Below are 17,650 nucleotides of genomic sequence, written 5' to 3' on the forward strand. Positions count from 1 at the left end.
AGGAAAATCTGTTTCTCTGTGAACTAAAAACACCTGCAAATTAAATTATGTTTGAAAATTTAAAAAAAAAAAGCAGGTTATTGTATCATAGAAACATTTTCGTGTGTGAAGGTGCTGATCTAGAATTCTATGTTCTGCACAAGGAATATTGTACTTGGTCCTCTAATACTCTAAATATTTCATGTTGAATTTGTGCTTAGGTGGGTTTCCTCTTGTTAGACTTCAATTGTCACCTATAGGAAGATGATCATAACACACAAATGAAAACTGTCAATTTTCATTAAGATAGCAGCTACTCCTTTGCAATATTTTAAAAAATGTGCCCTACCAAACCTGATCATTTTTAGATATAGATATTTTGTTTACTGCATTGCTTTCCATACAGTCCAACATCTACACTATCAATAACACCCTTCTGAAGTCTAAAATTGTCATGTTAAAATGGGTTTATCTGGTTTCATACCAAGTATGGTGCTTGGAACACAGATCCATTATATGAACTTCTCATGTTGCCAAGGGTTGCATTTAAGTTTCCCTTTCTTTTGCACCGCATTACCTAAATTTATTTTACACTATGGAACTTCCAAAAAACGCCAGTTAGTACCTCCACTCATTTATAAAACCATCATATATACACGTATCAGATGTTCTCTGGACTGCTATTACCATATTTTTCTATGAGAGTCCCACCTAAATTCAGAAGCTGGAATTGCTTCACCCTCAAGTGAGCTGTCACCCCATCCTCATTCATTTCTTTTCCTTCAAAGCCCACTCTGATACAATCCTTGTTACACTATCCAGCCAATGGCCAGGTCCTAAACTCTTCTCCTTGACTCATCAACATGGGAATTTAGTTGTATAAAGAATACATTAAGCTCCCTGTACGTTTAATAAAGAAGGAATGAAAATACTCAGTTAAACCACAGGTACATCATTCCAACTTCTTTTACTCCTATTATACCAGAGTAGACTTCAAGGAAGTGTCAAATAGTTTCTTGTACATGTACTGTATGTACAACTTACTGATTAATCAAATATAATAATTCCTGGTTTTATTTCCCAAACAGTACCCAGGTATGATTCTATTGAGTCAGATAGTTTAGTATAATATGAACCTATCCATGGATGTTTATTTGAACTAACACTTCTGGAAGGGAAGGCAAGATTCCCATTTATTAGAGCATAGACAAATTACATAGTAAGTTAGGTTAAAAAAAAGACACACGTCCATCAAGTTTAATCTTAAATCTATATGTAACCTGCCTAATGGCTAGTTGATCCAGAGGAACTCAAAAAAACCATCTGAAGCCTCTCCAGGGGGAAAAATTCCTTCCTGACTCCAAAATGACAATGGGACCAGTCCCTGGATCAACTTGTTCTATGAGCTATCTCCCATATCCCTGTATTCCCTCACTTGCTAAACACCATCCAACCCCTTCTTATACCTATCTAATGTATCAGCCTGAACCACTGATTCAGGGAGACAATTCCACATCTTCGCAGCTCTCACTGTAAAAAAAACCCTTCTGAATATTTACGTGGAACCTCTTTTCTTCTAATCGGAATGGGTGACCTTGTGTCAGCTGGAAAGATCTACTGGTAAATAAAGCATTAGAGATTATTATATGATCCCTTTCTATACATAGTTACCATATCACTGCTCAAGCGGTTCTTCTCCAGCGTAAACAACCCATAAGTGGCCTAACATGTTTCATGCCTATTAGGGCACTTATTCTTTGTCTTCTTCTGGAACTATATCATCTGATAGCATTGTGCTAGTTTACATAACATTGTAGAAATTCTATAAGATACTTAAGTTGGCCATACATGGGCTAACAGACTGTGCCGGCAGTGTATTGGCCTGTCTAAGGGGCCTCCTTAACCGATATCTTGGGGAAAATTGACCAGCTCTCGACTAGACAGGTTTGATTTTTCTGTCAAATCAAGGACCACCTTTGCGCATTAATGTGGTCCTTGATCTGACAGTCCAAATAGCTGCAATTGTGACCCGATATTGCCCACATCAAGCATATTTGTGAATGATCTGCTCTTTCATTGACCTTGCCAAACAAGCAGATCTTCACATGTATGACCATATTTATTGCCCTTTCTGGTAGGTTTGGTGGTCAACTCACTGACCTTTTACCCCAGGCTGACTTGCCTCTTCTGTAATACAAGTAGCCACTTTCCTTTGTAGCTCCGCAGAGCCATCTTTTTCCCCGTTCCCAAAAACCCTTTGTGCGGAATTAAAGTGTGTTGATATCATACCAATGAATTTCATTTTTTCTCCTCGGTTCAGAAAACCTACCGTGACTTTCGATTGCAAGGTGTGCTGGACTCCACTTTGAACAGCAAGACCTACGACACAGTTAGAAACCGACTAACCGTTGAAGAAGCCACAGCATCAGTCAGTGAGGGAGGAGGCCTTCAGGGGATCACAATGAAGGACAGCGATGAGGAGGATGAGGAGGATGATTAAGTATTTTGGTTTAGAGTCTCACTTGGATGTAGCCTGGTACCCATTGCATGTCTGTTCTTCAGTTAGCCACATTAGAAAATGTTCTGGCAGCTCTAAATGCCCATACCAGTTTTCCCAATATGATTTCCATCCTAGCTGTGTGATACTCAAACAAGCACCTACATCTGGTCCATGGGTTTCTTATCTTCAAATCTGTATGTTCATAAGCAATATAGAGCACCCTTGTTAAACACTGTTCATTGAAATATATAGGAAATATGCTAGGTGTGTCCCAGTCATCAACAGAACCCAATGCTTCATTACTGTAATGTATATACGTCGATGGTTAATTGTTGTGAAAAATGAGTGACTAGTTCCTTCATTTCTTTTGCGTGGATGTAAACTGCTCAAATGAATGAAAAAAAGAAAAAAGAAAACAAACAGATAAAGGTGTTGTTTCTAAACAAGAGTAAGGCTACACCCAAAGAGGTTCATTCGACCTGATTCGTCCGATGCCGAGATTCCATCCTTGTCAATCATAGACTTTTACTTGAACATTCTGCCGGTTACCTAGAGGTCACATGCTCAGCGCAATTTAGTATTCGGAATTCCGCCACCTTGTTTCTAGGAGATGACGACCTGATCGAACAAGTCGCAAAAACCATTTTATGTCGAAGTCTGATCTTTCAATGTTACATTTTATTTTAGGTTTTAATAAGAAAAGGTGTATGTAAAAACGAGATCAACTTTAATAACGAAATCTTAGACTATAAACTGTGTTTATAAGAATATATAATATTTCCGTAGAGTGTAACCTTTGATTTACATTAATTTGTGTTTCACAATTGTTTTTATATCGGCCATGTACATTGCATTTTAACCAGTAAATTGCATGTCACCCGGGGGTCCCTCAAGAAGCTTTTTTTTTTTGTTGGTGTAAAATAGTGGATCCATGTTGCTTTTGCCTTACAAAAGCCTACAGTTGTAAAAGTGTGAGGACTGTGGCTTCTCAATAAATAACTATTCAGATGTCCTAAGAGTGCGTTTGTCTATTTGTTTCTTCTCTGTCCTGTTGGAAATCCATTTCACTCCCAAAAATGGTGCCCCATATACCCAAACCAGATAGATAAGCCTCAACTGTGAACAAACCCAGAAACCCTGAAGAAAATCTCCTGCTCCCACAAAAACAAACCAAGATTTCACAGTCTGACACAACTCTGGAAAGTGACATCTATATAGAACTATGCTCAGAATAAGCCCCCCAGCAAAAGATTTGTTTTATATATTTTTACTTCATGAATAATATATAGGGGAAGAGTTAGATCTCCAAATTACCCCCTCACCCTTAGAGGCTTTGCTTCCCTATGTGTGTGGCCAGGGCCACATGGCAAAGGGGGTACCAAGAGACATAAATGTAACTATAGAGGAAGCAGACCCCACAGGGGTGCCCGAGAAAAGGGGGGCCCCAGACTGCAGGGTCTGCTTCCTCTATTGCTAACAAGAAACCTGCCCCAGTCGTTCTCTTACCAGCGGTGGGGTAGCAAAGCACGGGTCTGCATTGGCGGCGAGTGGTCGGGGTCAGACTGGGAGTGGGTGGGGTCAGGGCGGTGAGTGGGTGGTGTCAGTGTGGGAAGTGGGCAGAGGCTGGAAGTAGGAAGTCCTCCTGCCTAGAATCTGCAGGCACTGATCATGGCACTCCCCTCCCCCCACACACATACATGATTGCATCCAGAAGAAGTACACAGTACAGTACGTGATGTGGGGCAGGAGGGGTTGGTCATTGGCGGCACTCGGGGGGGGGGGGGGGTTGGTGGCATTCACATCTGGGGTGGGGAGCGGCATTCCAGCACATTGATTTGAAAAGTGAATTATTTTTACTTCAGAATGATTACCATACTGACCAATGAAGAAAACAATTACAATAAAAATTGGAAGAAATTCTCAGATCCCTTATAATACATGAGTGTTCCCTGTATAACTCAGCCTGTAGCCTTGTGCCTTTATATGGTCACAGAACAACCCCTTAGTGACTTCTAATATCCTTATCATTTACAGTAGGGGGTACATTATCCCTTATAATACATGAGTGATACTCAGAGTTCCCTGTATAACTCAGCCTGCAGCCTTGTGTCTTTATATGGTCACAGAACAACCCCTCAGTGACTTCTAATATCCTTATCATTTACAGTAGGGGGTACATTATCCCTTATAATACATGAGTGATACTCAGAGTTCCCTGTATAACTCAGCCTGCAGCCTTGTGCCTTTATATGGTCACAGAACCCCTCAGTGACTTCTAATATCCTTATCATTTACAGTAGGGGGTACATTATCCCTTATAATACATGAGTGATACTCAGAGTTCCCTGTATAACTCAGCCTGCAGCCTTGTGCCTTTATATGGTCACAGAACAACCCCTCAGTGACTTCTAATATCCTTATCATTTACAGTAGGGGGTACATTATCCCTTATAATACATGAGTGATACTCAGAGTTCCCTGTATAACTCAGCCTGCAGCCTTGTGCCTTTATATGGTCACAGAACAACCCCTCAGTGACTTCTAATATCCTTATCATTTACAGTAGGGGGTACATTATCAATTATATATAGATTCCTAATTATGTGGCATGTAGTTAACAATGACAGGAGTCATTAACCCGTGCAGTACCAGGATGATGAAATGAATAATTTTTTATATAATGTTATGATTACACTTGTCTTTGTTTATTGTTCTTGCTTTCTTTATTTTTTATGTTCAGAATTGCTCCACATTTACTCAGTGAAGTGAAGAAAGAAGTGATAGAAAAGTCGATTCTGCTGCATTTGGATATTTTGCCTTTTTATGCTGATATTTCTGAACCCTCAGGCACCTCTCATCTGGATCATGAAAGAATCTCCAGCCAAATGTTGATGTATTTTCATGATCCTTTTGTTTCTTTTAATTAGGCCCAGCCTGGCATATGTGGCAATTGCATTAATTGGTTTGATTAACTGGCAGTGACAGCCAAAAGGATTTGAAGCCACAAAGAAAGTAGAGTTGTTCTGGGCTCTTTTTTTGTGTTGTTTTTATTAAGACCAGTCCCAAAGAATGTGTGAACTTTTCCAAAAGCTTCTGAGAATGAAAGGACCCCCCTCACCCTCTTCCAACAAAGATTGTGATCTCAAAAACTCTTGAAAAAAATTCCAAAACATTTTGTTGCTCATTTGAATTGCCCTGAAATTAATTCAATTTCACAAACTGAAGTCTGCTATCTTCTAAAATACCTTGGCTTGGATTTCTTTTTAACTCTGTGTTATAGTCAATTCTTTTCTTTTTAATTCTTTTTAAGTATAGGATCTGTTATCCAGAATGTTCGGGACCTGGGGTTTTCCTGGATAAGGGATCTTTCCATGATTTGTTTCTTCATACCTTGTTTACTAGAAAATCATATAAACATTAAATAAGCCCAATAGGCTGGTTTTGCTTCCAATAAGGATTAATTATATTTTAGTTGGGATCAAGTACAAGCGACTGTTTTATTATTACACAGAAAAAGGAAATAATTTTTTTAAATTTTTTATTATTTTAATAAAATGGAGTCTTTCTGGATAACAGTTTTCCCGATAGCGGATCTTATACCATACAGACTGTCATCTATTGTTTTTGGAAATGCTTAGCACAGTTAGAGCCTCATCATTCAATTAAAGTTTTTTTTAAAACAAATGTTTAGAATTTTGTTGACCAGACACTTTTTTCTTTAGTCCATTGATGCTGAAAGTGGATTTCTGAGACTCCTAGGGGCCCATTTACTAAGGGTCGAAGTGAATTTTTGAATTCAAAAACTTTGAATTTCAAAGTAATTTTTCAGTACTCGACCATCAAATAGGCCAGAATTCGATTTGAATTGACAAAACTTCGACTTCGAAAATCGAAGTACTGTCTCTTTTAGAAACTTCGACACTTCTCCACCTTAAACCTGCCGAATTGCTGTTTAGCCTATGGGGGACCTCCTATAACCTTTCTGAGTGTTTGGCTAAGTTTTGAGTAGTCAAAGTATTTTTTTGTAAAATCGTTCGATTTGAACTATTTAATCGATCGATTGAACGATTTTTACTTCAATCGAAAATGGCAGTTTTCAATTGAAAAAATACTTTGACTATCGAAGTATCAAATTCGATGGTCGAATTTCAAAGTTTTTTATCTTTGAAATTCTACCCTTAGTAAATGTGTCCCCTACTGTTGGTGTTTTTTTTGTGGTGGCACTTGAGTTTGTCTTTAAAATTGGGGTGTACTTCCGACTTTGGGCCAGATTCAATCCAGTGAGGAAACGTTATCTCCTGGTTTATCCCATTAAAACTCATGGATAAGAATCAATTCAAGGAGGAAAAACTTTTCTCCAAATTCCTTTCCAGTTTTTTTTCCATAGACTTCAATAGAGGTGTGATAAACTATGAGATACGTTTTTTTGAATTGAATTGCGTCTCAAGTAGAATCTCGTCCATGACTTTTCACTTGATAAAACTTTCTCTCATTGAAGTGAATCTGGCCATTTATATAATCAAAGTGGTCCAAAAGTAAGTCAGGAACCCACCACAGTTGGGGGGATGCTCAGGTGCATCATCCAGAGTCTTCACCTGGGGGAGCGCAAATAACCGCTTGTGTAAGAGCAGCCACACAATGATCAGTCCTCCAAACAGGCGTGTAAAATTCAAAATGGATATTTATCCAGGAACTAGAAGAAGAAGCCTTACGTGTTTTGTGTTTTAATAACATTTAATCATAGGCACTTAATATTTCAGACTCTACACTGATTGGCCTACTGTAGTTCACACTCTTCTAAAGAATCCACCAGTGGACCCACCTCTACACTGGATGGACTTATCCATGGTCTATCTATTAGCAAATATCAATTAGTAAAGTTGCGCCTACAATGTAGCTTCATGGAAGTGCAAGGTTAGTGTTGGAGGGCTCAAGTTGGCCATGGTAAGACATCACATGATATAGATTAGTGATCCCCAACCAGTGGCTCGTGAGCAACATGTTTCTCACCAACACCTTTGAATGTTGCTCCCAGTGGCCTCAAAGCAGGAGCTTATTTTTGAATTCCAGGCTTGGAGGCAAGTTTTGGTTGCATAAGAACCAGGTGTCCTGCCAAACATCAGTCCACATTGGGGCTACCAAATAGCCATTTACAGCCCTTATTTGATCCTCGTGGACTTTTTTTTGTTCATGCTTCTGGTGCTCCCCAACTCTTTTTACAATTGAATGTGGCTCACAGGTAAAAAAAAAGTTTTAGGGCCACTGATATAGATGCTACGTTGAGAAGGATCGTGATAGGTGGATAGTAGGGTCTTATTAATGCTTAGGATTCTTGGATGAAGTGAAGCTCAAGGCTAACTATTAATAACCGCAACCAACAATATACATTGCTATTCAACATATAAAAAGTTGTTTGGAAGAAAGAATGGGAGTCATCTGACCCAGAACCTAATAAGGCACCCCATATTTTTTTAAAAAAAATAATAAACTAATATCTGGATATGCAGAAGTTAAATAACACTCCAAATCTACTGCAACATTTAATCACAGTCATTGGGCTCAGGCAACACTATTTCAGGCCATTCGAGTGCTTGATCCCAACAGGTGATTCTAATCTTGAAGAAATGGGAGGAGCTAGAGTTTGTATAGTTGTGGGGGTGTGGGTCTGCTCTGGGACTGAGAAGCTGAGCCCCAGGGATAAGGAGATTTTATCATATTTAAGCCCCAGTAAAATCAAAGCATTCATTTATTTTTAGTGGTGGAGCAGTTTGGTGAATTTGTTGAATCTAAAAAAACATTTGACTGGACATTATCCCCTTTGAGTTGATTATTCTGTCTTCTCCTGTGCTCAGTTAACATTCTAGAAACCTTCCATTCCATTTGATGTTGATCAGGCTACTTGCCATTTTGCCACCTGAGACAACAGACCTGATGGTGCCAGTATCGGATTGGGAGGGGCAGGGCCCACAGGAAAAGTCCCATCACTCCATCAGCCTTCTCAATGTACCTGGCCAGTGAGGCCCAAAGGACCAGAGCCCTTCAGGTTTCCATTCTTCCACCACCACTACACACACACAAGCTCAGGCTTGGGCAGGGATCAGGGTCTCAAGAGCACTTGATAAAGGGGGTTGATCCCCTGAAACGTTGTGCAGAGATCCAAGTAAATCACACAATTTATGCACATTTTGCTATGTGTGTGCCATCTGAATCTTCTTGGTTACTGCTGTGTACATGGAACTATTGAGCAGTCCCCAGATAGAGCACCACTGAAACGTGACCCACGGAGTTTGGATTTTATTAAAGTACATTGGTCATATATGTATGCCCAGACAATAGTGTAAAAGCACTAAGGGGTGCAAAGGTGCACATTTAAAAAGCACTTCTGTCTGGGCTCTGGCTGCACTCTGCACCTCAGACCATACAACAAGTCTGGGATTGGGCAGGAGAAATGCCTCCATCATGAATGCAGAGCTGCCGGGAGCAGGCAATTTTGTACTTATCACGGGGCATGGAGGTCTCTGTGGTCCAATTTGGAGAGCAGGGACCTATAGCAATTCTTCTATGTGAAGGACACAAAGTGCAAACAAATGACTAATTACAAACCCCAAAACACTTGAAGTGGACCTGTCACCCAGACATAAAAAGCTGTATAATAAAAGCCCTTTACAAATTAAACATGAAATCCAAATAATTTTTTTATTAAAGCATTCATAGCTGTTGTAAACTCATTTAAAAACCTCAGCTGTCAATCAAATATTGCCTGCCCCTCCTCTATGCCATGGGCAGACAATTACTTTCACTTTCCATTCAGCACTTCCTACATGTCACTGCTCTCCCCACATTCCCCCGGTTCTCTTCACCATATAATTGTGTAACCAGGACACGGGGATGGACATCAGGTCCCCCATTCTGGTGCACAAACAAGATTCTGAGATGATACAAGACTTGTCTTAATAACAGTGTCCACAAAATGCCTCCTGCCTGCTTGTTATAATTATGAATTCCTAGACTGAAGGAAAGAAGATTGAAATAATTGATATAGTGTAATTAAAGTTTATTTTGCTTGACTAATGTGATAAAATAGGATTTGGAATATTTTTTTCGGGTGACGGGTCCCATTGAACAGCCTCTGGCAGTTCCAGTTTGACCCCAAGAAACCACATAGACTATTCCTTTAATGATGATTTAATGATAAGTCTCTGCCCACCGAAAGAAGTTCTTATTTTGACCGGATATATGTGTGTATATAAATATTCTGCGTGTGGAATTACTCACTGTCACTGCTGGTTCTTACTCACTAACACACGACTGCGAGTAGAAACACAACTGATAGGCCGTCCCTATAAAGAGTTTGTTGTTCTACGATATTTCCTTTCTAATTGCACTTCAGAGAAAATGGGGACAATTGCGCATTCTGCCACCGTTCTTTAGGGAACAACATATATAGATATATATATATTTCTGCTGTTCAAACAAAGCAAATCGCTGGACAACAAATTAGTTTCAGTCGGTGGCTAATATGGAGATGAAAAGATTAACATTAATACAGGCGAGCAGCAAATATTGCAGAATAATGAAACACTTAAGAAGATTAAGGCGAAGGCAGGGAATACAGAGAGAAAATAAGATTGTGATTGCTTTATGATATTGTTTGGGAGGCTGAACAAAGGCATTAGGATTTGGAGCAGTGCGACGGGTATTCTGAGTTCTATGTCACGTCCCGGGAGCTCTTTCTGGAAACAGGGATGTCCACCTTTATATTCATTTCTGAATTTCATTTTGGCTTGTGAAAAGTGACACAGTGAGGAGAATAAATGAAATAAAGCTATTTTATGAAAATTAAACGAAGGTTAAGTTGCCCTTGGCTGTACTGAGCGTCTCTGAAGAGGGTCGGAAGTCTACCAGACTAAAGCTCCCCATAGACGCGACGATTCTTCTTGCCGAACGACCGATTTTAGGGAAGCCCGACCGATCCTTCGAAATTATCGTGCGGTTAGTGGTATTCAAACGATCGTACATCTTACGATTTATCGGCCGACATCTGTCAGGAAATTGATCGGCCAGGTCAAAAAATCTTTGTCGGTCCCAGTGCAATCTATCTATGTTTGCAGGGCCAAGCAGGCAGCTCCCCTTTGTTTTCCTGCCAAATTGGTCTTTTTAGTTGATGAACAATTCGTACGATAGTTCTGAGAAGATCGTGGTCTCACGCTCAGGATCTGATCTTTTAAAAATCTCAACATCTATGGCCAGCTTAAGATGGGGTCATTTATCAACTCATGGGCAGTAACCCATAGCAACCAATCAAATTGCTGCTTTCATTGCTCTACTTGCAGCTGGCTTTAAAAAGCTAATCACTGATTGGTTGCTGGAGGTAACTGCCCATGGGCAAATTTGCCCAGTGTTGATAAATGAGCCCCAGAGTGTGTTAGTGAGATACAGAGGGAAGGTGAAAGAGAAGAAGAAAGAGAAACATAAACAGGGTGTAGACCAGTGATCCCCAACCAGTGACTCATGTTGCTCACAACCCCTTGGATGTTGCTCCCAGTGGCCTCAAAGCAGGGGCTTATTTTTGAATTCCAGGCTTGGAGGCAAGTTTTGGTTGTATAAAAACCAGGTGTACTGCCAAACAGAGTCTCCTGTAGGCTACCAGTCCACATAGGGTCTACCAAGTAGCCAATCACAGCCCTTATTTGGCACCCAAGGAACTTTTCATGCTTGTGTTCTTCCCAACCCTTTTTATGTTTTAATGTGGCTAATGGGGACCCCTGGTATAAAAGGTAGAACAGAGGAGAGTGAGATAAATAAAAAGAGGGACAATATGAGATTTTTAGGCCATGGCCAGACAGATGGTCCTGTATGTCCTCTCTATCTAGTCACACAGTCAATACAACATGTCTATGCTGGGCCAGACGGGTGGTTGGTGCCAAGTATCATGGTGCAATAATCTCATGTAATGTTTAATGTTCATTCCGGCCAGTGCTCCTGTAGTGACTAGTGGGTGTCTCTCACCAGAGGATCCAGAAAGAACCAGAAGGTGCACAAATAGTGGCCAAAGCTACTCGTGCAGAAATAACTGTGTAATGCATTTATCTTTGTGTCCCTTTAATCTGGGAAGCCCAATATCAGCTAGACTGCAAACTAAATGTACACAGTAAGATGGAGTGACCCCCACTGCGTAACCCCCAGTCGTCTCTCTTCAATTCACTTTGTTTTTTTTGTTCTGTTCCAACTGTTCATTTCATTTAAAGCCCAAACATAAAACTGTCATTTCTTCCCCTGTCCCCCCCCCCGCTGCGTCTCGCAAACTGCGCACCTTCTGAGCTGTTTCTGCTTCTGCTGTGAACTGATATCACATCCAATCACACATCACTTTCTCAGGCTCCGTTCTTACAGTAAAGGGAAAAAAATGTAAAAAAAAACAAAAAACAAATCTAGAAGTTTATTTGGCTGGTGATTATTTGCTGCACAATTCTAATTAGGCAAATGGTTAGAAGGGAGAAGGTTTATCACCATAGATTAGCATATGCTCCCCGAACCCCCAAACTGCCATCTCCTGCAACAAATCTCACTTAAAGGAACGGTATACTCAACAGCTGTGACATTTTGATAGAAAATACAGAAAAACTTTTCATTTTTCTTGCTGAGTAAAATCAGGGTACCCCAACATCTAAACTTGCTGAGTAAAATCAGGGTACCCACTATCAAAACATTCTGAATAAAATAAGGGTACCCCAACATCTTAACTTGCTGAATAAAATAAGGGTGCCCCCAAATCTAAACTTGCTGAATAAAATAAGGGTTCCCCCAAATCTAAACTTGCTGAGTAAAATCAGGGTTCCCCAACATCTAACCTTGCTAAATAAATTAAGGGTACCCCAACATCTAAACTTGATGAGAATAATCAGGTTTCCCCAACATCTAAACTTGCTGAGTAACATCAGGGTTCCCCAACATCTAAACTTGCTGAGTACCGCAACATTGAAGTTTGCTGAATAAAATAAGGGTACCCCCAAATCTAAACATACTGAATAAAATAAGGGTATTCCAACATCTAAACTTGCTGAGTAAAATTAGGGAACCCACATTCTAAACTTGCTGACTAAAATCTTGGTACCCCACAATCGAAACTTGCTGAGTAAAATCAGGGTACCCCAACATCTAAACTTGCTGAGTAAATTCAGGGAAACCACCATGTAGACTTGCTGAGTAAAATCAGGGAAGCCACCATCTAAACTTGCTGAGTAAAATCAGGGAACCCCAACATATAAACTTGCTGAGTAAAATCAGGGTACCTCAACATCTAAACTTGCTGAATAAATTAAGGGAACCTCAACATCTAAACTTGCTTATAAGGGTACTCAACATCTAAACTTGCTAAATAAATTAAGGGTACCCCAACATCTAAATTTGCTGACTAAGGGTACCCCATCATTTAAACGTTCTAAATAATATAAGGGTACCCCAACTTTGAAGCCTACTGAATAAAATAAGGGTACCCCAACATCTAAACTTGTTTAATAAATTAAGGGTACCCACCAATTAAACTTGCAGAATAAATTAACGGTACCCCAACATCTAAACTTGCTGAATAAAATAATAGTACCCCAACATCTAAACTTGCTGAGTAAAAGCAGGGTACCTCAGATTCTAAATTTGTTGTGTAATATGTTTGCGCTCTAAAAATACATGTTAATAATATACTCCAACATAAAAAATTGCTAAATACAATAAGGGACCCTAATATCTAAACTTGCTGAGTAAGATAAGGGTACCCCAACATCTAAACATGGCCTAGCTTTCATACAATGCAATTTCTGACCTAAGCAGGGATGCACTGAATCCTCCATCGAAAATTCAAGCCAATGCTGACCCCAGAGTTGGACTGACCTAACAGAGGATCTCTTGGTGGGATAAATACAAGAGTCCTCTGCACTCAACCCATTATCAATATGTTTAAGACAGAGACATTTTGTGCTACTGCTACTGAAAAATGCTCTTGGTGGGATAAGTCCTTTGTGGGCAACAAACAAGGACTATTCTCATAATCTTTTTTGATCTTAACCATAAGCCAATAAAAATTATAATATTTACGATCCTTTACATCTACTTGCTGTGAGAGTGGGTCCTGGTGCCCAGTTCTCTGGTGGGTTCATCTGTAATTAGAACTTCCCCACCTTCAGTTGTCCAGAGTTATATAATAACATGGTATTTAAGGTTTGGATTCACTTCAGCTGGATGATAAACATCTAACCAAATCCAAATCTGACATTTGTTCTTACGCAAAATAAACTGCCCAGTCATGTGGCCTTGTGTGTGGTGGAGCAGAAATGTAGACATGTGACCTAGTCACCTACTCTTCGGCCACATGCTGGGACTTATTTAGTAAATGCTACTAAGTAAAAATTGTGCAAAAAAGATGTAATTGTTATTTTTTCCAGACTTAGAGCAGAATTGCATTTAGTAGTCAGTTACCGGCACTCAACAAAATGGGGTAGTATGTGGGCAGGACATGAGTGTATATTGCACACCCCTCAAGTTTATTGCCAATATGAAGGGGAGCAAAAGGCAATGGGAGACATGTGCTTTAGTTCTGGTTTCACTAAAGGACCCAGTGGGCACTAAGGGGCAAATTCACTAAGCGCCGAACGCTAGCGTCAATTTGCTAGCGTTGGGCATTTTCGTTACTTCGCAAATTCACTAACGAACGCTGGCGTAGATTCGCTAGTGTTACTTCGCACCCTTACGCCTGGAGAATTTTCGCTACGGACGTAACTACGCAAATTCATTAACACGCGCAGTGTACTGAACGCTACCTTTTACGCTAGACTTCCTTCGCCACCTCAGACCAGACGAAGCGCAATAGAGTAGATAGGGATTGTTTCAAAAAAAGTCAAAAAATTTTCTAAGTCTCAAAAAACGCTGGCGTGTTTTCTACATTATGGGTGATAGGCTGAAAAAGATCGAAATTTTTTTTAGGGCTCCCCTCCTTCCCCCCTACATTTCCTAACTCATGGCAACTTACCTAGACAGTGGGCACATGTGTAGGGCAAAATAAAATTTTTATTTGATGTTTTGAAGGTTTTCTTGGCATTTGTAGTGCTGATACGTATTCCTCCATTGAAATTTGAATTTGGCGCCGTATGCAAATGAACCTTCGCTAACGTAACTTCGCTTCACTTAGCGAATCAACGCTAGCGCAACTTCGCAACCTTACGCTACTCCTGTGCGCAACTTAGAATTTTAGTGAATTTGCGGAGCGCTGGCGAAACTACGCCTGGCGAAGTGCGGCGAAGCGCAGCGAAGTTGCGCCTGGCGCAACTTCGAATCTTAGTGAATTTGCCCCTAAGAGTTAGACAATTTAGCCACAAGAGTTTAATAAATAGATTTTTAACAATTGTTGATTTGTTCACTGTTGTTACGATAGCCTCCCCTTAGTCAAGCTCAGGTACTTCACCAGAGGTTGGAGTTTTTATTGGCTTAGTCACTAGCTGATAGGGTAGGTCATTTGAGGTTCAGTTTTAACTTACTCATCTATCTGTGGTTTCCAACCTCTGGTTTCTTCTTGAGTTATATTCTTCTTATAGAAAGGTGTCCATAGCATTTCTATTGTCCTTTCTATAATATTTTGAAATAACAGATTTCTAAAGCCTCAGCCTTAAAAAATGTCTATATCAGGGGTCCCCAATTATTTTTCCCCCTAAACTTTTGACTGGCAGTCTAAAGGAGCTCCTGTTTGACAGTAAACCTGTTTTTTATTCAGACAAAACTTGCCCCAAGCCTGGAATTCAAAAATAAGCACATTTGAGGAGACTGGGAGCAACAGCCAAGGGTTGAGTGAGCAGCATGTTACTTGTGGGCCACTGGTTGGGGATCACTGGTCTATATCAAGAAAGAAAGTTCATCAAGGTGAGGATAAAGACAGGACAAAGACAAATGGGATATTTGCACACCTCATGCTCAGTAAATAATCTGGCTGGGCGCAAAACAGGTTCTGAATTGGTTATTCGTTGTAATACTTGAATTTCTGACTGAACTCCACAGACTGTTAAAAGGATACTGTCATGGGAAAACATGTGTTTTTTTATAATGCATCAGTTAATAGTGCTGTTCCAGCAGAAATCTGCACTGAAATCCATTTCTCAAAACAGCAAACAGTTTTTTATATATTTAATTTTGAAATCTGACAGGGGGCTAGACATATTGTCTGTTTCCCAGCTGCCCTGAGTCATGTGACTTGTGCTCTAATATACTAACAGTCACTCTTTACTGCTGTACTGCAAGTTGGAGTGATATCACCCCCTCCCTTCCACCCCCCCCCCCAGCAGCCTAACAACAGAACAGAATGGCAGAATCCCTTTAAGGTCTTGAAGAAGACACTAAACACTTGAGACAACAGGAGAGAACTTCTTCATCATCTAGCTCCATATTTGTTCACTTCTTGCACTTCTTGAAGTTCTTTGAAGGAATCTTGAAGACCCCATCACCAATATATGTCTGTACCAATGAGTAAATATTTTTGCGTGCTCCAAAAATATTTTTAATATATTTAATAATATTTCTGAATGGTAAATGAAAAAGGCTTGCTAAAAGGTAAAACTAGGAACAAATATGAATTTGGTATTTAATCTTGGCTACACAGTGGTTTCTTCTCTCTTATACTTTACTTATTCTTACCTTGGGATCAGCAGTCATTGGCTGGAATTCGGTTTTCTTCATCTCACGTTCCTTGTTAAAAAAAAGGCCTTTTACTGAAATTAAATTTTAAGTACCTTGGCAATATCTCAGTACCTTCCATGAGCTGCAATCCCGTAGAGTGCTTTTTGAATTTGATCTGTCAAAATATTATTTTGTGGACCCTCTCGTATTATGAGAAAATAAAACAGAGATCCCTCAAGAAGTCTATCGTGCTCTTGCAGAAGATATGTCCCAATGGACCCGATGTTGGAAATGGGAAATGAGAACCTCTTACTGTCCTTAATGTACTAAATTGTATTTAGAAGAGAGGAAAGTATTAAAGTAGTTTGCATTTCTTTCCAACATTATTGTGGTTTATAATCTGTACTCATGGGACGCACTCAATCTGTTACACAGGAGGGTACATCAATCTACCGTATTGCTTCTGTTTCTTCTGCCATATCACTACTAAAGCACCTGGTAAAATAAAACTTGGAATTATGTGGAGGACATCAATGTTATACATAAATAAATTCTTGTCACAGCAAAAACTAACCAACCAATAGTAGCCTACGTGCATAATACTTAAATATTGTATGATATACATGAGTCCACAAATAATCTTTCTAAACTCAAACGTCTATGAAATGATAGAATTATTTACTATAAAAAGTGAGGGTCTAAGAGTAAATTTATTTTTTTAACATAATAAGTATATTGTAAAAAAGTCCATCAAGATCAAGCCATCAGAATCAGAGGGGTACAGGAGGTACTGCAGTCATATAAAATGTCATTCCTGAACCAACAAGTATATTTTTTTATTTGTAATATTAGTGTATAGGAGACATCTCAGGTCATTTGGCCTGATCATGTGCTTTCAGAAAGAGCCAGCACTTCACAAAGGAACTTTCAGATAAGCTATTGTTTCTCATACTGAAGGAGTTGCAGTGGGACTTGGATTTTTACTACTGAGTGTTATTCTCATATCTACCAGGGAGCTGCCATTTTGTTAAATTCCCATTGTTCTGCTAATCCTCTGCTGGGGGAAAGGGAGGGGATTAATATCAAAACAACTTGCAGTACAGCAGTAAAGAGGAACTGAAGTTTATCAGAGCACAAGTCACATGATTGAGGACACCTGGAAAACTGACAACATGTCTAACCCCATGTCAGATTTCAAAATGAAATATAATAACATCTGTTTGCTCTATTGAAAAATGGATTTCAGTGCAGAAGTCTGCTGGTGCAGCACTATTTACCGATGTGTTTTGAAAAAAACATGTTTTCCCATGACAGAATCCCTTTAAGCATAATGGGGTGTGACTGGGGTGTGTCAGGGGTGTCATTGTTCATGTTCAGGTCATTATTTTCCTCATTGGAACTCCTCCTACGCCCATGTGTTATTTTGTACTTTTTGCTGTGTTACACTTGAACAGTGTCGGACTGGGACACCAGGGGCCCACCCAAAAACCTTTGACCAGGGGCCCACCAATTAAT

The 17,650-nt window shown here is 39.7% G+C and overlaps 1 protein-coding gene across 39 annotated transcripts in view; it reads left to right on the forward strand.

Annotated features, from left to right (window-relative positions):
- cadps.L (Ca2+ dependent secretion activator L homeolog) overlaps window positions 1-3,495 on the forward strand; it is a 284,076-nt gene extending 280,581 nt beyond the window's left edge. For all 39 annotated transcript variants that reach the window (XM_041589293.1, XM_041589298.1, XM_041589302.1 and 36 more), the window contains 1 exon segment: window positions 2,300-3,495. In XM_041589293.1, coding sequence (XP_041445227.1) covers window positions 2,300-2,479 — 180 coding nt within the window. In that variant the 3' untranslated portion in view covers window positions 2,480-3,495.
- Window positions 3,496-17,650: the final 14,155 nt, after the last annotated feature.

Source organism: Xenopus laevis, chromosome 4L, assembly GCF_017654675.1.
Source record: "Xenopus laevis strain J_2021 chromosome 4L, Xenopus_laevis_v10.1, whole genome shotgun sequence".
Classification (NCBI taxonomy): domain Eukaryota; kingdom Metazoa; phylum Chordata; class Amphibia; order Anura; family Pipidae; genus Xenopus; species Xenopus laevis.